This window comes from Chionomys nivalis, chromosome 17, assembly GCF_950005125.1.
Source record: "Chionomys nivalis chromosome 17, mChiNiv1.1, whole genome shotgun sequence".
Lineage (NCBI taxonomy): Eukaryota > Metazoa > Chordata > Mammalia > Rodentia > Cricetidae > Chionomys > Chionomys nivalis.
In genome coordinates, this window is record NC_080102.1 from 51,153,114 (window position 1) to 51,173,665 (window position 20,552).

Here is a 20,552-nt window from a genome sequence, read left to right on the forward strand (position 1 = left end):
TGTAAAGTGTCCCCCATTCTTTCCCCTGTGTAATACTCTCTGTTCTATTCAGCCCTTTGTTAGGGATAGCTACATAAACACAGATATACAGCCATAAAAAAGGGACAGATTCACAAGATGGCATTTAGACAGACACAGATTCAGAATCATAAAACAGACAGACAAGGATGACGGAAGATACAGGAGAGCAAAGTAGAGAATTCGTAGAATTCATGGGCTCACTGTTGGTTAAATGACACCAAAGGGAAGTGCTGTATTGATTTCTGTCCTTAATGCAACACCAACATGTTGTTGATAATTGAATTTATTAATGCATTCAAGCTGATGCGAGATGGGCTGCTAACTTGCCATTTCATATGGAGGACTTAGAGTACAAATTACATGTATGCTGAATAGTCCTCCCTGTGATCCCCACTCTTGGAATCCATGGGGAGAATTTGTCAATGAGAAGGAGGAAGTAATGGGAAATATCCCTCATGCATGATCTTTAATACAGAGGAAGTGTACAGGGGCCTAAATAATGACCCAGTATGATAATCATGAAATATTGTGCCATTGAACTGTTTGACTTGGAGGAGACTTTTACATGATAACTTAGCTCTTAAAGCTATAGGACAAGAGAGTAAATGGAATTAACCTAGTGTTGTGGAAGCAGAAAAACTAATATTACCACACAATCCTGCTTTAAGACAAAAGTTGTATGATCTATGGGGGTATGAATAGGTATGGCCTGCATAAATTTGTGCATTTGAATGCTTGGCCCATAGGGAGTGGCACTACTAGGAGGTGTGGCCTTGTTAAAGTAGGTGTGGCTTTATTGGAGGAAGTGTATCACTGTAGGGTAGCTTTGAAGTTTCATATACTCAAGCTACGCAAGTGTGGCACATAGTCAGTCTCCTGCTGCCCGTGGGTCAAGTTGTAGAACTCTCAGCTTCTCCAGCACTATGTCTGTCTGAATGCCTCCCTGCTTCTCACCATGATACCACCATGGACTCAACCTTTGAAGTGTAAGTTAGCCCCATTAAGCATTTTCCTTTATGAGGGCTGCTGTGGTCATAGTGTCTCTTCTCGGCAATAGAAACCCCAACTAAGACATAATCCGAGACAATATGAGGGAAATCACTTTCTGGTGGGTGACCCACAGGAACTATCATAGATACCTAGCTTTCTCCAGCTGGGGGTCCCCTGACTACTGTGAACTAGAGGACAATAGAGGAAGGGACATGTGGAAATAATCACGCATGAGAAAGGCAGTGTTGCATACCCAGTCTGTTGTATCAGATAGGACCAGGAGATTTAACAGAGGCTGATTTAGCAGTTACCTTGGGACTAGTACAGTCTCTAGTGGCTCCAATGAGCTCATTGTGGCATGTGTCCTTTATTAGGAAAAAGCACCCCTGTAAGTCTGAACAGTGTAGACTAATATGTAAACAAGCTCATAAACTAATAAAGCAATCAAGAAATATGATTAAAAGAAATCAGACAAAGGGATCGGTGTGGGAACTGGAAAGCAAATTTGAGGCCAGATTAGTGTCAAGACAAAGTTCCTAAGGGGAAAAAAATGATAGTAAAATTCAATAGAGCCTCTGGAAGGCTCAAAGGCCTGAAACAAAAGCTTAATAAATATATAAATGTCAGCAATGTAAATGAAAAGGACTGTTTGTCCCCAGGATGGGAATTAGATATTCACCCCCAACCAGAATAAGCTATGCACACTCCTCTCCTGGGAGGCAATTTTCCGTGCGTGGAAAGTGTTTACCCAACCTAGAGACCCCTCAGTAGCCCAGTGTAGCCAATAGAGAGGCAACAACTAGGCACAGCTTAGCCCAGAGACAATCAGATGTGTGGGATGATAGCAGGTGTGACATGGTTGTGCTTCCTCTGGGCCCTAGGCCAGCCCAGGCACCAGGACTCAGCCCTAGCCCCACGAGCCTATTGCAGATGGGGATGCATGTCATCCCTGTGGTAACACTGCAGCCTGAGGAAATGGAATTCACATGCACATATGCACATACAGGCATGTGTGTGCACGCACTCATGCACGTGAGGGCATGCACTTAAAAATAAATACATTTAGGGGCCGAAGAGATGGCTCAGCAGTTAAAAGCACTGGGTGTTCTTCTAGAGGACCAAGGTTCAATTCCCAGCACCCACATGGCAGCTCACAACTACCTATAACTCAAGTTCCAGGGGATCCGACACCCTCACACAGACCTACATGCAAGCAAAACATCAGTGTACATCAAATAAAAATAAATAAATCATTTAAAATACATACATACATACATACATACATACATACATACATTTAAAAATGAAAATTTAAAAAGTCAAGTAAGGAAAACAAATCCAAGAGAACTTTACTTTAAAAGGTGGGGAGCATTGCAGCTGAAGTATGTTATGCCAGTTTTCAACATTCAGGCAGATATGATGCTGGAGAATTCTACATCAGGACCCAAAGGCAACAGGAACTGAACTTTCTCACTGGGTGTGGACTGAGGATATATGAAGCCGGAAAGAGGCCTCTGCCATGGTACACTGTGATATAACAAGACCACACCTACTCCAACAAGGTCACACCTCCTAACAGTGCCATTCCCTTTTGTGGCCATTTTTTTTTTCAAACAGTCACACATATGCTCTCTCAAAATTAAAGCAAAATAAGATAAATATTTAAAATAGATCTATAACAAGCAATGATGCTGAAGCTGCTGGAGTTAAGTCACACTCACTATAAACTTTTAAAGACCAGCATAAATCCTTCCAAAATTATTTCATGAAATAGCAACGCATGCAGTGCTTCCAAAATCTTATTATAGAGCCACTAATGCCCTGATGTCAAAACCAGATAAAGAAACAACAACAAAAACAAAAACAGACTGAGGATGAATCTTCTTGACCGACATTGATGCAAAATTCTCTGTATCAATGAGCTAGTTCAGCTGAAAAGTGTGCTTAAGACTGAGGCTAAGAGCTGAGGTTTGATCCCTGGGATCCACATGGTGGGAGAAGAGACCCAACTCCTTCAGGTTGTCCTCTGACATCTGTACACATTCCATGGCACATGTACACACACAGATACCAAATAAATAAAAGGCTAAGGAACTAAATAGGTACTTTCCAAAACGAAGAACAGATGGCTAATAATTTTTGTAAGACACATTCAATATCCTTGGTTGTCTGGGAAACGCAAATTAAAACTCCTTGAGATTCTATCTCATGCCAGTTAGAATGGTAAATATATATCTTATCTGATATATGACAAGAAATGCTGGCAAGGATGCAGAGAAAAGGGAGCCCTTATTCATTGTTGGTAGGAGTGTAAACTGGTGCAGTCACCATGGAAATCAATATGGTGATGTCACAAAAAACTAAAATTAGAATTACCATGTGACTCAGGTTTGCCAGTCCTGGGTGTACACCTAAAGGGTTTAAAAATACTTGTGTATCCCTGTTTGTCATAGCTTCCTTCACAATATCAAAGAAATATATTCAGACGAGATGTCATTGATAGATGAACGGATTAATGAAAACATGGCATTTTTTTCAGATACAATGACAAAATGAAATCTATAGGAAAATGGATATGAATAGAAAGTATATTGAGATAGTTTTGGCTTGGAAAGATATTCAATATTTTCTCTCCTAGCTGGGTTGTACTTTCTTATTTTCCTATGTTTGCACTTATTTGGGCATGTGGATAGAACCCAGGAAATTAGCCAGGAGTCCACAAGGGGACAGGGAATGTGGATTTCAGGTTGGGAAGGGGAGAGTGGTAAGCACATTTAAGGTGAGGGGAAATGAGTGGAAAGATGGCTCAGCAGGAGAGGCTGTGCACAGCTCTCTTCAGAGGACCTGAGCTTGATTCCCAGCACCTGTGTTGGGCAACTCACAACTGCCTGTAACTCTAGCTCCAAGGGATCTGACACTTTCTTCTGGCCTTCACAGACACTGCACTTACATGCACCCATATTCCCATATACGCACACACATGGTTAAAACAAAGAGGAAGAGAGCTATTGGAATTGAGAGCATTTAAGTAGGATGGGGGCAGGGGGATGGGTTAGGATGCAGGGAAAAGAGTCAATCAAAAGTAAGTTGTCAGAAAGCATCCTAAGTAAATCTGATACTTGGCAATATAATTACAAAATAAAAATAAATGAGTTTGAGTGGTGGTAGCCTGTGTGGGTGGAAAAAAAGCTTCTCTTGGAAGCCATAAAGTTAAATGGGAATCCCACTGCCAGTGTTGGGCTACCTTCCTCTAAGTTTTTGGACCAGAGGCTCTGAGACCCCTAAACAATTCAGAAATTGCCCCACTAAATACTCCCCAGAACTAGATGGTAAGACCCCCTACTGCTGATGACCTCACATATTCTGCTCACTGGATACAGAGAAGTTAAGCGGGAACTCACAGCAAGTCTTGCCTGCAGAGAGAGAATTGACATCAGCTGTCTTATTAGATGCAGCTCTTGTGCATTATGCTACCCAGTCACTAAGTAGTATGTGCATATTTGTTATGGAATAATGATGTGGGATTTCCCTCTGTATGCTGTGATTACCATTAATGAATAAAGAAACTGCTTTGGTCTGGGCAGTGGTGACACACGCCTTTAATCGCAGCACTTGGGAGGCAGAGGCAGGCGGATCTTGGTGAATTCAAGACTAGCCTGGGCTACAAGAGCTAGTTCCAGGACAGGCTCCAAAGCTACAGAGAAACTGTCTCGAAAAACAAAAAAAGAAAAAGAAACAAACAAACAAACAAACAAACTGCTTTGGATCTATAGCAGGGCAGAACTTAGCTAGGTGGGGAAAACTAAACTGAATTCTGGGAAGAAGAAGGGCAGAGTCAGAGAGAAGCCATGTAGCCCTACTGGAGACAGATGCCAGATCTTTAGCCGGTAAGCCACAGCCACAAGGCGATACACAGATTAATAGAAATGGGTTAAATTAATATGTAAGAGTTAGCCAATAAGAAGCTAGAACTAATGGACCAGGCAGTGATTTAATTAATACAGTTTCCGTGTGATTATTTTGGGTCTGAACTAGCCGGGCGGTGGGCACCAACAAGCAGCCTCCCACTGCAGAGCAATGCTGTGTGACAGACTTCTCCTGGGACAAGGTACACACACATCTACTCACCCCAAGCGGGGAGCCTCTCACAGACTATAGCATGGATGCCATCTGAGGAGCTCTAGTAGGCCCAAGCATGACTCTGGAAGGCCTTGCCCTTCCGCCATTCCCTCTGCCTTACTAAACTGTTCGACTACATTCTTAAAGTTGGCCACCAAGGTCTATTCCCTCATTTGGCCACTTCTTCCTCCTGAGGCGGATCACCAGGTCCACCTATCAAAGCATTGAAGTAAAGCAAGCAAAAACTCTGTTTTGGCTCACCCAATTAAAATAACCAAAATCAACCAGCTCATTCCTAACAGGTGTTCCCCTTTTCCTTTTATAAAATGTCATTTGCCTATGGACCATATCTGTCTTGCCTGTCTCTATCCCTCAGGGACAAATGTCCCTTCCCCTCTCCATTCCTTTCCCTACCTCCCTCATTCTCTGTCTCCCATCTCTTATTCTCCTGCTGTTTGTTCCTCTGGGGCAAATACATCTTTGTACTGAGAACTTGGTCTTAGGATGTCTTGTGTCTGATGTCCTTTCACCATCGAAGCCCAACTTGGTAAACAAATGGGTTTCATTGGGGTTACTTATAGAAACAGAAATGACTCAAAAAACTGCTGCATCTCAAAAGCCCACCACAGCATGGGTGGCAACTCATAGGTAACTTGAAGCAGACTGCACCGTCTACAGGCAACTCAGCAGGTTGGAGAGTATCCTTTCGAAGTGACTGGGTTGGTTTGAGCTCATCTAGGCACCTCGGCTGGTTTCTGCTTCTTCTAGGAAACAGGACTTGTCTCGGAGTCTTTTTTGCAGTTTGACTTCTCTGAAAGTGTCTCTCACCAGTCTTTATTATTTACTCTTGGGAAGGAGAAACCTAGTAAATCCTGTCAGTTTCAGGGACTTCCTTAAGTTATTTTGAGTTGTTGCCTTCTGGCTTAAGGAAACTTACTGCAAGATGAAATGTTTCAGTTATGGAGGAGACAGCTATACAAGTAATCAACCACTTTGAGTAGAGTTGAGGCCAGCTGAACAGAAGGGACATTTAAAGACGGTACTGTAAACCTAGTCAATGGCCTGTGGCTGGGGAGGCCCGACTGGGGAAGCTACCAATGTTGTTATACAGTCATAACATCCCTTCAAATTGCTTTCTAAGCATTACGTTTATGCCAATGTTTTATTGCTGTCACCAGCTTTGGCCGGAGATGATTCCTTTTCAATGGTCAGCAGTAACTATAGAGATTCACAACTGGTTAGGCTGATGAGAGCAGCTATCGAATGCACAACCCTTCATGAATGAATGGCACGCCTACATCACCCCTTCAAGGATCAGGGAGCACATCACGCAAGGAGTGGAAGGAATGTAGGAGGCGGAGGATGCGGGGGAGTCTGATGACACAGCCTTTGTATTTGTGTGTACTTTAAAAATCAGTGTGTGTGTATGTGTGTATGTTGTGTGAGTGTGCCATGGTGTGTGTGGAAGTCAGAGAGCATTTCAGGAATATGTTCTTGCCTTCAACCTTATTGAGACAAGGTCTCTTTGGTTGTTCCTCCTCCTCCTCTTGCTCCTTTATCTCTCCTCCTGCTGCTGTTGCTGCTGCACTTGAGTCTCTGGGTCTTCTGTTCCCGAGTCTTCTGTTCTTGAGTCTTCTGTTCCTGTCTCCCACTTTGCCATAGGAGAGCCAGAATTATGGGTGCCACTGCATCTTCCTTTTTGAGCGGGTTCCAGCTAGTGAACTCTAGTGTCAGGTTTATGTGGCTAGCACCTTTGCCTCCTGAGCCATCTTCCCAGCCCATGGACGCTCTAGAACTCACAACAGTTGTGGTTACCTGCAGAAGACCCACACAAATCAGGCCTGTCAGTGTTGTCATGGAAGACAAATAGAGTCATGGGGTCCTACCTCTCCTGAGAACTTGCAATCAGTTAATAGTATACTATTATATATACTATTATATAGAGGGGAGGGGTGACAAGGCCCCACCCTTCCTATCTATAGGAAATTTAATCATTTCTAGTAGGGGGAGAAACATCTTTAGTGATGCTGCCACTGATAAGTTGCTGCTCAAGAAAGGGTTAATATGAGTTTTGGTCTTATGAAACTGTTACTCCCTTCTCTTTGCTTCCTGGCCACAGTGAGATGAACCTTTGCAACAAAGGTTATAGTGTCCTGACTCTCAAACCGAGTGACAATGATGCTTTAGTGACCACAGACTGAACACTCTGAAACCCTGAGCCAAAATGATCTTTTGTAGGGTAGCAGGCCAGTGGAAATTTACCCTGCCCCTGGCCTACCCCCAGCTTAAGACTTGGAAATCTCCACCCCTGTGACTCAGCCTTAAGAGCCAAATGTTTCAGTTATCCTCCAAGCACGGCTCTGGCTGCACTGTACTTTTCCACTAGCTCATCTGCAAATGTTTCTGCTGCAAATGTTCCGCATGCTCCAAAGACCCTATAAAAACTGCTCCACCCCAAGCTCTCTGCAGTCTCTCTTCCCATGCAGAGGCAGCTGCCATTCTGCTCTCCCTAATCTCTGTGAGATTGGTTGCATGATGTGACTTTGCGGTATTCCTTAGCCTCCAACTGCCAGGATGCCCTTGTGCCAGAAAGACCCTTGTATCTTCCCTCACTATTTCCTCTCAGATATTTCATGACAATGATACAATCCTGACACACTGCCTAGGTGCTATAAGAAAAATAAAGACGAGAAGGTCAGAGGAGACTAAACGTCAAGAGAGCTGCATTGGTCAAAGAAAGGGGCATGAATTAACAGGTTAGTGGTCCCGGGTGAGGATGAAGAGAGCTGCAGTGGACAAGGAAAGGGGCATGCATTAGCAGGTTAGTGATCCCAGGTGAGGATAAAGAGCTGCATTGGTCAAGGGAAGGGGCATGCATTAACAGGTCAGAGTGATCCAGGGTGAGGATGTTACTGAGTTCATAGTTTGTGGACATTTGGGAGCAGCCAAGGAGGCAGAGTTAACAGACCAAGGAAAGTAGAAAGTCTTGAGCCACATCATGCGGAAGCCAGCAGACAGCCGAGACTTTCTTGTTGAGATCATGCCACTGTCATAACCACTACAAATCATCAGTTTCTGATGAACTGAGAGAAGCCACAATGCCATTAAGGTAAAGTGTTCCTGTCAATAACATGTAGAGCTATTTGATTAAGCCCATTCTCTTCAGCAGAACCTCTGGAGTCCAGGACAGAAAATGAACCCAGCGCTTACACTGTATATATGAAGGAAATGAGTACATATACTCACAGTGCATACCGTGGGCAATGTGTCTTAGTTTTTCAAATAAAGAATTCTTTGCAGGACTTTTCATTTAGTGTGTGAGAATGCATTCCACAGTGCACAAACAGCTCAGAGGACCACTTGGAGTGAATTCTCTTTCCACACTGTGGGTCCTGGGGAATCAATCTTGTTGGGATTGGTGGAAAGTGCATTTACCTGGTAAACCATCTCACTGGCCTGTTTCTAAATCATCTCTTTAAAATGCTTCCCCCCAAAAAACTGCTACTAAGAACATCTATTGTGTAACACACCCAATGAGAAAAGATTTCACACTGATATGCCTAGAGTAAAAACGCACCAGTCACTTTCACATGAGCAGTGCTAGCCCCTTGATCTTGAACTTCCCAGACTCTAGAGTTGAGAAATACACAGTTCTTTAAATGCACCATGCACACTGGACACCTATTGTCCTGGAACTGGGATGTGTATGTGTGTGGTGGGAGAGACAAGGTCTATGTAGCTCAGGCTGCTCTGGAACATGCTGGAAGTTTAGACATGCACCAGTCCCTCTATATGGTGCTTTTATCATGGAGGAAATTCAACATTTTCATCACTGTTACATTTCTACAGGACAAGTTTAATCTATATTATTATTAAGTAGTTTCCAACTACTTAAAATCTCCTTTGAATTTAAGCAGGCTAATGAAATGATCACATAAAAAAAAAAAACTTCAGGTATTGGACTGTGCAAAATAATCCAAACATTTAAAATGTATTATAAAACCAACATAGACAACTCAAAGAGAAAAAGTTTTATTGATATAAAATGCACTTATAAAATGTCCACAGAAGACATGTAATTTTTCACTGCTATATAAATTTATTGGGAATGTTATTCACATCTATTGTCACCTAAAACATACTGTAAACAATGAGTTATACCCTAAAACAAATGCATAACTGATTCTCAGCAATCATTGGTTTAATCATTAGTAAGGTTACACGATCACATCTATATTCTGGAATGTGCATTTACTTTGATGTAGTGTAAGGAATTCAGAGCATAACTGCACACCAATGCTTCAGAACAGTCACCACTGACTGGATCTTCATGATAGGACTCCCTCTGCTTGAAAATGGCAGCGTTTGGAGAAGGTCTGCAACATGGCTCCAGGACTCTCACCGCAGCAATCTGTGGGCATCTGTGACTACGTGTGCACACACAAAACTAAAAGTTTACCTCTAGTAAACAAGTGCAACATTACTGTCAATTGTTCTGCATAATTAAATAGTAAAGCCTAAATATTTGTAAACAAACAAAACACACAAATGCTCAAATCTATTTTTAAAAACGCCATCAGTCCATAACTCATCTCATATGGTTTCTGTGATTACAACTGAATTTCTGAAAGGCGCATGTCTTATCTCCGATAATAAGGCTTTGCAATGAGCGCTTCAAATTCCAACCATGAAATGTGCATTCCTGACATTTATCTTCTGCAGCATGAAGTTCAGGTCAAGGACTTCCAAATCCTGAATACCACAGTCCATTTCAAAACTCCTCCAAGTTATGGCTCTGCAGCAGGTTTAACAGATTAAAAATGAAGTGTTTTAACTCCCTCTACTTCAAGTATCAAAGAACTCTGAGGCTCAAAATCTTTAGATTGTAACTGAAAATACAAAGCTTCAGAAAATATGTTTTGACAGAAGTTATTAACTGAAATAAGATTCTTAAGCTAAGTATTATCTGGATTAACCTGTTAAGCACAAGGAATTGATAATCTCAGATCTGAATACTTGCTCCCAAGTAGTAAGACAATTTGCTTTAAGACACATGGTTTCCAAGGGGAAAAAACAGAAAAAACAGTTTTCACTTTAGTTTTGTTTCCTTTTGAATGATACTTGGACTTCGATCTGAACATGGACGCCTGGCTTCACAGTACTTCCGAAGGAGTCACTTTGGAAACGGACATTTCGAAAGCTCCGCAAAGACCTTACAAGTGTAGCCTTTCAGTGCCATCAGAAACCCTGCAAGATTCTGGTACCTTAAAGCTTCAGAAGGAACTGATTTTCTGAAATTTTAATGCTATTAAAAACAAAAGGTCAACTAGGAAGCACTGCTGTCCCTCAGCGCTGCAGACAATCCCAGTGTGAGCAGAGCTCTCAGAGGATGAGGTTTCCTGCCTTTCCTAGGCTCCTGAACACACTCATTGAGAAGCGAGTATCTCAGGGAAACTCAGACCTCACTGCAGAGCACTAAACAGCAAGTCCTCAGGCGTTCTGGAGCTGGCTCGCCTATGTAAAATATTGGAGAGGCTGTGAAAGTGTGGAATCAACACGCTAGGAAAACAGTGTAACAAAACCAAACACGACTATGTTGAAGCCTTGTCTAGAGTAACTAAAAAATAGAAATCATGAGTCTTCTATAGCATTCATTTAAAAAATACATAGAAGTGAAAAGTGCTATTTTTCAAAAAGTACAATTTTCCTCCCAACTATATCAACATGGAATGATTTCAGTTCTCCGTGTACTAAAAGCTGGAATTTTACAAAACTATATTGCGACACTTCATAAACCAATCTTAATCAGTAGTGGCTTCTGCTTCTGCTGGACCCCTAATCAGTCTCCGGATCCCTCTCTTTCCTGCAGGACCTTTAGGTTTAGCGAAGCTCTGCTTATGTGCATGTTGCTTAGGATGTACTTCGTCATAAAGGAAGTCTGCAGTCAGTTCATCCCCATTGTCTATCTCAATCTGTAAGAGAGGAAATTAGTAGTGAGAAACCATATAAAACAGGGAACATTCAGAACCTAATACCAGCGATGAACCAGCTCGCAGGTATGGATGTTACACATGAGCGTGCCACACACCTTCTGCAGGAGAGAAATCCAAGACCGTGAAGCTTCCCTTCCACCCTTCTCGGCAATGCGCTACAGCAGTCGTATAAGCACAGTCAGACACAGTCCCCTTCTCAGTGCCTCTCACTGCTCCTCTTACATCTCAGCTATACAGAAGTGAGCACTGGACCCCCTGGCTGCTCTGTTTTCTATACTCAAACACCAGCTCTTTCATCTTTGGGATACTTGGAATCACCCGCAACAGGGGCAGGCCAACGATGGCCTACAGACCAAATCTCCCACCCAACTTAAGAACATTTCACACTTTAAGGGACTTTACAAACAACAAAAATGCAAAAGAGACCCACGTGGCAAAGCCTAAGATATTTACTGTCTGATCTTCTGTAGTGTCAGCTAACCCTTCTGAAAGTGCCTCGTGCACAGCGAGACCCACAGAATCTAGAGTTGCTTGAGGCTCCGCATCCCAACAACAGCAATTTGTAAGTCTTTCCTTATGGCCACCTGCATCTAAGAACATATGGAGATCTGGCAGCAGCACCCCACTTGGTAAACTGACAGAATGTTCTGTATATGTTGTACTCCTAATGCTACACATGGCCAACGAGCATGTGCAATTACCAGTGCTATTAAGAAACTGAATTTAAAAAAAAAAAAGAAACTGAATTATATATTTTGAATTATATATTTTATTCAACTTTACACTTAAAATAGCCGTGTGTAGCCTATAGCTCCCATACTAGCTAGTACAGATCTCCAAAGAGCGGGTGGGGGTGGGGCGGGGAGGAGACCATGACAGATCACCCCCAGGCACTCAGCAGGTTCTAAGGACTTAGGGTGAGAACCATGAAACTGAACGTTTTTATTGATAACAATGGCACAAAATACCCAAAAAACCACAAGACTCTTAGAGAGTGAAGTCTACCTTTCTGATTATGTCCATCTGTAACTGTCTCTCCACGATTTCTAGCAGAGGGCTCTTGCAGCTGGAATACAGCATCCGCTCTCTTATGCTGCACGTGTATCCAGGCATTGAATAAATAAAAACTGTACGGTAAAATAACAACAATTAGGACTATCACTTAAAGCAAGTCTATAAGCCTCCTAAAACTTCAAATAAACCCCGGCAAGAAATACATAAGACCATGGTACTGAAGCATGGTAGGCAAAGGGAAGGCACTGTGCTGAAGACAATGTGTCACATACCTATGGACTCTAAGTAGTCTCCTTCATGAGAATGCTTATACAGAAAGAAGTGGTAACGGGCTGAATCCTTGGGAATCCTCTTTGGCAAATCTTTTAGTTCTGTATTTGTTGTGTTGGCCAAAATTATTGTTTCATTTTTTATATCTATTTCCTACCAAAAATAAACAACATTTATTAAACAGGTAAAATACAAGTTAACTTAGAAGACAAAGATGATGCTCAGGTGTGGACTAGCTGACTTTTTCATACATACATAGTACTTGCGATTTAAATAAAAAAATGAATAAACAATGACACCCTGCCTTAAAAGCAAAAAGTTAGTAAAAAAACAATTCATTAAAAATAGGAATTATACAAGCCGTAATTTACCAAAAAGAACAGCTACTTTACAGCCATCTTACCAACTGTACATAGTTGAGTTCTTTGTTGCTCAGTTTTTCCAAAGCATGGAAAGCATCTCGAGAAATAGGAAACGCCACTCCTTGTAGTGTCTGATGCTTTGTGTCTACACCCACATCAGTCTGTACCTAAGACACAGATAGAATTGACGGTTAAAACTTTCGTTTCTGCCCCGCCTGTCCCCGCAACTGTTCAATTTCAAATAAATAAATAGAGGCTTATATTAATGATAAACTGCTTGGCCTATTGCTCAGGTTTATTCATAACTAGCTCTTACAACTTAAATTAACCTATAATTCTCATCTATGTTTAGCCAAATGGCTTGGTATTTTTTCTCAGTAAGGCATTCTCATCATTCTTCCTCAGTGTCTGGATGTTGACTGCATCTCTGTCTTTCCTCTTCCCAGAATTCTTCCAGTTGGTCACCCTGCCTATACTTCCTGCCTGACTACTGGCCAATCGGCGTTTTATTAAACCAATATGAGTGACAAATCTTTACAGGGTACAAGTGCATTATCCCACAGCACAGAGGTGCCTGAGGGCAAAAAGCAGAAAACGCCACTTTAAAAAATATTAAATCTCACCCTTTCATTCAAATTCTTAAAACATTTTAAACTTAGAAGGCATATAATTTCTCACACTGTGGACATGCAGAAGAGCGTGTGACACACTGGTATGAAATATTGGGAAGGAGCCTCGAATGAGCAGTTTCAGGACTTTGGAGTTTCCTTCACTGAGCCTAGCACAGGTCCAAGTAGCGACAGTTAACTCTTCTAAAGTGTCATCAGGCTACCTCTTTAAACGCCAACTTTTCTTGCTAGAAGTTCTGACTTCTATACAGTACGCATAGATTTTACTGTTCTACTGAACATAAAATGTGACACAAACACCATGCACTGAACTGAAATGAGGACACAGGACACAGGCAAACCACACAGCTCAATAAGCTACAGCCGCACGTGCCCCAGAAGTATGGCTTTCTTTACTAAACAGCTTGTGTGTGGATGAGAGGATACTTCAAGAAAGCTTTCCAAGTACATGTTTACGGTTTTTCTACTTGATAAATGACAGCTCGTAAGGGCCTCATTTGCAATATTGCAACAAAAAGTCAAATACAAACTACTTAAAAAAAATGAATGGAGATTCTACGGCATGGTACTGGATAATGAAAACATCACAGAACATATGCAAGTGCATACCCCAATATGATCCTCTGGGCTCTGATTGCAAGGAATAAAACAAACTTTCAAACTTGTAGAAAAAAAAAGTCACATAAAAAGCCCTACTCAACTAACCTTAGCTTAAAATACATGCTATATCCTTGCCATCAACTTCATGTTAAGGGTACTGAGCCATTTCCAGACTAGTTGGCCTTGTATGAAGACAAGTAGTTTGGGACACTTATGCTTTGTAAAGTTTCAGTAGAAAGAAAGTAGTTACGAAAGTCAACTAAGACGGCTGCAAAAAATATTAAAATCTTGTCTCCAAATTTACTGGCCTCAGTATGCTTAACAAATACCCCACCTCCATCTACGTCTCCAAGTTCACAGAAATTGAAGTCCATTTAAGTGACCTCAAGCATTTAATTTTATCCTCTTTAGCAAACACTAACCTCTGAAGTAATACATTTTTTAAAAATTTTCTTTATGAGGTTGTACTAAATATAAAACTCTTTGCAATCAATGAGTAACACATTTCTCCCTTTAAAAAGTACTCACGGCACAGAGCTTCTAGCAGGAAGTGTCTGCTTTAACAAGTATATTTTGGGGACAGCCCTTTACGAAGGGCTATAGTTAATATGAAATGTTTTACTTTTTTTTTCTGAAAACACATTAAGCACATAGATCCATCCCTAAACTAAATAATCCTAACCGATCCAACATCCGAATTTCAGCTACCTTCGTGTCTATTCATTCAGCACACGGTACTGTGACACACATGAAACCTGAAAGCTTTCAAGTTATAACTTACCTCATTGATTTTAATCTGCCGTAATTCCTCCTCTGCTGCCGTCAGTGGGGCAGGCGAAGACTGGGACAGCAAATACTTTTTATATCCATGTAATGATACATCTTCCTGTGAGCAAAGAAATAAATTATTATTATTCCAGAAATAAAACCAAAGTGAAGCTACATTAAGAAAAACAAAATTGAAAAAAATTAAGTGATAATACACAGCATAAGAAATTTTACTCTCTTATTTTAATCTTCTATTTTGAAGGTTTCAAAGCTTTTAACAAGTATCTCCTTTTCCTCAAGTTTATAATCATTAAATCTTTTGTTTAAGTTTGATCATCAAATAGTGACTAATCTCCAGCCTCAACCCTACAGGGTGTATGTAATTTGCCATCTATAGAAAACTGGCTGATAGCTATTCTCAGTAATTTATTCTGTTTCTAATTCTATATTAAAATCACTTACACAGTATTTGCAGAAGTATTCGTGTAAGAAAAAAGTACTTCAAAGAGGTGTGCTTCTGAGCATTTTGCTCTTGGAAGGCTGAGAGTGAGGGAGCTAAGATGGTTTGATGGCTGAGAGCGAGAAAGCTGAGAAGCCAGCCCAGTTCACGGCTAATGGGAAGGAAAACGCGCCTCCTCTCTTGGCTAAAGCGTATCATTTTCTGAAATGGACGCATAAATCAGCTGTTCAAAGTGTATTCCAATCACCTTAACCGGTTTACCATACCTCTGAGAATTTCTACCTCAGTAGTGTTTATTCTCAGTATCAACAGATACGAGTGAATTAGCATGAGAAATAACAATACTCTTCTTGTGCTTGAGATAGGGTCTCAAACTGTAGCCCTGGCCGTCCTGAACTCAGAATGTACACAAGGCTGGTACTAAACCCAAAGAGTACGCCTCCCAAGTGCAAGGATTAATGATGTGTGCCTCTATGCCTGGATTCACCAGTTTTGTTTCCTGTTTTGGTTTTTGGGTTTTTGGAAACACATAAAAACACACACAAACATAAGTTTTGCACCTTTACTGTTCCAAATACTTCATCTTTAATGTGGCCACCTCCAAATTCTTTTTTCAGAGTTGCTCTTGTTGCTGCATACAACATTTTTTGACGAACCTATACAATTGTGAAAGTTTTACATGTCAGCAGTATTACCATTACAAAAAAAAAAAAGCAATGATAAATTAAAACCTTCAAGTACTTAACCCAATAAGGATGTTGCTCACTAACAACTATAACATAGGTGTCTAAATTGGTAGTGACCATTAAGGTAGATTTTAAATTATGTAGGATACTTTTTTAAAGTAGAAAATAAACTAAATTTATACTAAAAAAATTACTAAAATACTATTTCAAAATATTGGGGGGATTAATATAAAATAACCTTTACAGTGATAGTTTACTCACACTATCAAACATTACTAATTAGGAATCAAATATTCATGAATTGCTGATGGCAAATACCAGTAGATGGGGCACAGTGGGATGAAAAGACAAACGTTTTATTATTAAAGAGCTTTAGTAGCTCTCATGGGTAACTATCAATTGACAGAAATAATTTCATAATTCTAAAGGATGAAATCTGCTATTTCTTCCAGAAGGAAGAACTGAAACGGGTGATCTTTTGAGAATACTAGATAGCATTAACAAACAGGTTTTTATAAGAAATCTGACACTCTTTATAACACTGGGCTGTATTTACACCCTAATTCCATCTTTTAATCTATTTAGTCTACTGGCAGCTCTCTTTTGTTTTGTGACAAGATTACCCCTTCATGGGAAATGATTGCTTCTTCTTATCCTTCTTTTAGCATGAAAATATTTTAGAAAAAATCTTCTTAGTATTTAATGTTTAAAAAAAACTACAAAACATTACTCACATGAGAATGATCTGGAGACCATGCAATGAATATCCATTCATATCCCTGGGCATTCTGAGAATCTAACCTGAATAATACATAGCACGGTTGCTTGTCCTCCAGCAGAGGCAAAACAAAGGAATCGTAATCCTGCTCCCAGGAATCTGAAGGCTGACTACATGATCCAATCACAAGCTGTTCTACGAAATGAAAATGTTAAAACAAATAAGTGGTCTGCAATATCAAGTGATAATATGATGAAGACGAGAAAAATGAGTTATTTCCCTATCACTATTGTCCCAGAAAAATTGAAAAGGTGGAATTATACAAAGTAACTATGATCCGAGGCATTACTAAGAACAAATATAAAGATCTTAGAAAAAATATGGTTAAAATATTTTATATAAATAACATAAGGAATAAATATAAAAATAATTATAACTGAGTTAGTAAAGGGCAATTAGATTTTTATTTGTTAAAATATCTATGCTGAAAATTATATAAAATTTACATATATATAAAAACCTTGCATATATATATAGAACTTTACTCAAAACTATAATTTTTAAATTTTATAAATATATCTTGTTTCATAATTTTTTACAGTTTATAAGAAATTATAAAACAAGTTTTGGCTCCTACTTGACAACAATACTGTGGATTTAACATGTGGCCTTAAAGTTACTAGAACTGGGAGTTGTCATTTTTCCACAGAATCACTTGTATACACATGGGCAGGTGCGTGCTATAGCACCACACAGCATCTTCCCTAAAGAGAGTGTGCAAACATGTGAATGTCAAATGAAAACATTCTTCCCGTTTTATTCATGTTTAAAAATAATTCACAGGCTATAAAACAAATCAGAAAAATCCCAGAAATAAAGAGCAATAAAACAACATGCAGGTTATGTGAACTTAAAAACTCAAAAGAGCATCATATGTTATACAGGCATTTAAGTAAAAGGAATTGCTCATGTATATTAAACTTCCAAATGCAGTTACCCCAGGGGGGGAAAAAAAGACATACAGTAGTCCAATGATGTTTTAACATCAGAAAAACAGTAACATTTAAAAAGTTAAATTTGGTTTGGAGAAAATTATAAAGTATTAAGTCATTAATAAAAGAGGTAGGCATTTATTTTTTAAGTCTCTGAAATTTTCTAATTTAACATTTTTCTCAAGATTAAAAAAAACTGGAAAATATTTAGAAAATAAAATTTTTCTTCTGAAAAAGTGCAAATTTAAGATACATTTTATCTTAATAAAAGATACATTTTATCTTCTTATTTTGTTTACTAACTAGTCACTTAGGAAGTAACAACAGTCACAACTTTAGCTACCTTGAAGACATTTGCTCCTATTGAATATTGTAAGATTCTAAACTAGTTTCACATTTTAATAAGCAGAAAAATGAAAAACAAAGTTGATTTATTTCCAGTTCATGAAAAAACAAGTTATTTTTCCAAAACAAAAGATTCTCGGATATTTAAGAAAGCACAGGGATGTTTTCCGCACATTCATTTGGACATGAAGTTTTTAAAAGTTCATCTAATTCTGATGTGGTCACTCAGTTTTCCGGATCACACAATTGCTGTTAAGGAGTCAATTTATAATTTGCTATGTTCTTAGAATGTTTCCAAACAAGAAATGGCAATATTACTCTCGGGTCCAACCAGACATCGCCCCCCCACCAAATATTTTTACTTTACTGAATTAACTCAGAAATAATTAGCTTTGTTTGTTTTATAGTACCGCATGGTTACTGATTTCCATTCTAGAAGGGGAAGAACTAACATGAGTCATGGATGAAGTTATCATACCAGAAAACACCTGGGGTTTCCCCAATAGCTGCACAATTTAAAAGGAAAACAGGCTGAAAGGGAAAATCTGAGCTTGTTTCATGCTGATTAATAGTTTAAATTACTAATAACACAAGAAAATCTGAAACTGCAACAGCAAACACTCAAAGGGCACATAGTATCTTAAAATGTTAACTAACCATTTTCAATAGATATTTTCAGAAGTCTGTATTTCCCGTTTCTGGCTCTGGCAAAGATTTCTTTAACATCGTCACTTGCTGTGGAAAATGATAAAGAGAAACAAACCCATTTTTAACTTAGAAGTACTTTATTTTGCTCTTTACACAAAACAAAGAAAAATGTAGAGTATATAGCACTTTATTATAAAACAGAAGCACAAAATATGGGTATTGGCTATTACTAAAAAATAAATACTAGCATCTTAAAAGTATATGAACTCAACATTTTATCTACGGAATTCTGTAGTGAATACTTTTAGTCAAACTTAATAATGGACAAATTCATGTTTGAAAACGTTGAAAGTTGCCTCTATAGTCCAATTTTAAGTTTGTGATAGCTCCTTCATTCCCCGTATCTGTCCGTCAAAAACAACAGGATCAAGTCTCATATTCCGATAAAGAAAAAGCTTGTAAAATGCACTAGATCTAATGGTGTTTATATCTTTCTTGTATCTCTCAAAAAGCTGTAGTAGTCACTGAGCAAATACACACTTAATAATTAGCCTATCCCTTGTGTATGCACTTCTGCTTCCATTTCGTTCTTGTGTTGATTCCCAGCAAGACTCCTATTTAGGTCTTACGATAAACGGCTCAAACATCGAACTTAATAATTATGACACATTTAAATGTCAAAATTAACACGTTAAAAAACAGACATGATTTTGGAAATGAGACTATTTTTTGCCTGGCTGCGTATGGAAGAAAGAGGTGTCAAAAACCCTTAAACACAAAACAAGTTGTTAACTGGTCACCTGGGGGAAAAGACTCAGTTGACTATTACAGGAAGTGCTCTAGTTTATGTTACAACTCGTTAAATAACTCCAGGATATATTATTTGATTCTGGGGAGATGATTACTTCCAAGTTGCCTATTTTCAAACCAGGAAATAAAGGAGGGTTAAGATACACAAGTAACTGCACATTCAACAGTCTCCACGGGGTGATGAGGTGCAGCCACACAGACCAGGCATTTCAGCTGCCTGGGGAGCATCCAAAGATGGAAAAACACTTCCTACTCAGGATATCTCCGAGAGGAAAGCGCGCTCCCGTTCTGAGAGAGACAATCCGGGGAGTCTGGGAGGCAGCCTACTGCTGTGGGATTTGTTTGTTTTTCAAATGATCTGAGTGCTGCAACAATCTCCTTGACGGGGGCAACCGAGGAAAGTCGCTCGGCTGGCCCAGGTCGACCTCGGCTCGGGCCCCGTCCCGATCCACACGGCTCGGCTCTCCCGCACCCAATGCCTGTTACGTGGCGGCGGCCCCACAGGGCCGCCAGGGACACGGTCGGGGACGTCACACCCAGAGCGGTTCCAAAGCCGTCCGCGCCTCCAGCGCTCGGGCCCGCCGCCTCCCGGGAGCCCCTGCCCCGTGGCGCCGTTACCTTGGATGCCGGTCTGGTGGGACATGGCGGCGGCCGCAGGTTCCCGGCTCCGGCGCAGGGTGCGGCAGCGGCACCGGCCGGCGGATCCAGGAAGTAGCGGCTCCGCCTGCGCGTCATCTGCCCGCGACTCTCCGCCCCGCCCCCAGCACCAGTCGCCTTCGCCTACAGGCATAGGCCCCGCCCATGGCCCCGCCTCCTGTCCTTTCACTGGCTACTCTCAGATGCCGTCAGAGTCTCCGCCCCGCTAGACTTTGGTCCCGCCTCTCCCGTCTCTGGCCCCGCCCCACGCTCCCCGACCTCTGCTGCTGAGCTTTATGAGGCAGCTTCGTAAGGCGACGTGTTAAGGTTCTACACGTGTGTGCACAGCGACCCCCGCCAAAAAACTCTTAGAGGGGAAATGACCATTCCCCAAACATGCTTTTTGTAAGTAAAAGACATACCCTTTGTTGTAAAGAAAAGGGCACTTTAAGGAGACCGATAAAACAGCTAAACATTTGCATAGCATAAGC

General features: G+C 40.5%; 1 protein-coding gene across 2 annotated transcripts; it reads right to left on the reverse strand.

Moving 5' to 3' along the window:
* Positions 1 to 9,146: 9,146 nt before the first annotated feature.
* Twf1 (twinfilin actin binding protein 1) lies at positions 9,147 to 20,177 on the reverse strand. 2 transcript variants are annotated; one of them, XM_057792530.1, is made up of 10 exons: positions 20,044 to 20,177; positions 18,625 to 18,702; positions 16,647 to 16,825; positions 15,787 to 15,882; positions 14,780 to 14,884; positions 14,008 to 14,028; positions 12,811 to 12,936; positions 12,410 to 12,560; positions 12,129 to 12,250; positions 9,147 to 11,102 (listed from the first exon to the last, which is right to left on the reverse strand). In XM_057792530.1, the coding sequence occupies exons 1-10, from the start codon at positions 20,066 to 20,068 to the stop codon at positions 10,932 to 10,934; spliced, it is 1,074 nt and encodes a 357-aa protein (XP_057648513.1). In that variant the 5' UTR covers positions 20,069 to 20,177; the 3' UTR covers positions 9,147 to 10,931. The 2 variants fall into 2 exon arrangements, with proteins under 2 accessions (XP_057648513.1, XP_057648514.1); XM_057792531.1 differs by lacking the exon at positions 14,008 to 14,028.
* Between the last annotated feature and the right edge of the window lie 375 nt (positions 20,178 to 20,552).

Coding starts and splice junctions, on each gene's coding strand:
- Twf1 (XM_057792530.1), bottom strand. CDS start 20,068: ATGTCCCACCAGACCGGCATCCAAG. Junction 18,703..20,043: donor CCACCAGACCGGCATCCAAG/GTAACGGCGCCA, acceptor CATTTTCCACAG/CAAGTGACGATGTTAAAGAA. Junction 11,103..12,128: donor AGATGGACATAATCAGAAAG/GTAGACTTCACT, acceptor CCTCTCTTACAG/ATTGAGATAGACAATGGGGA.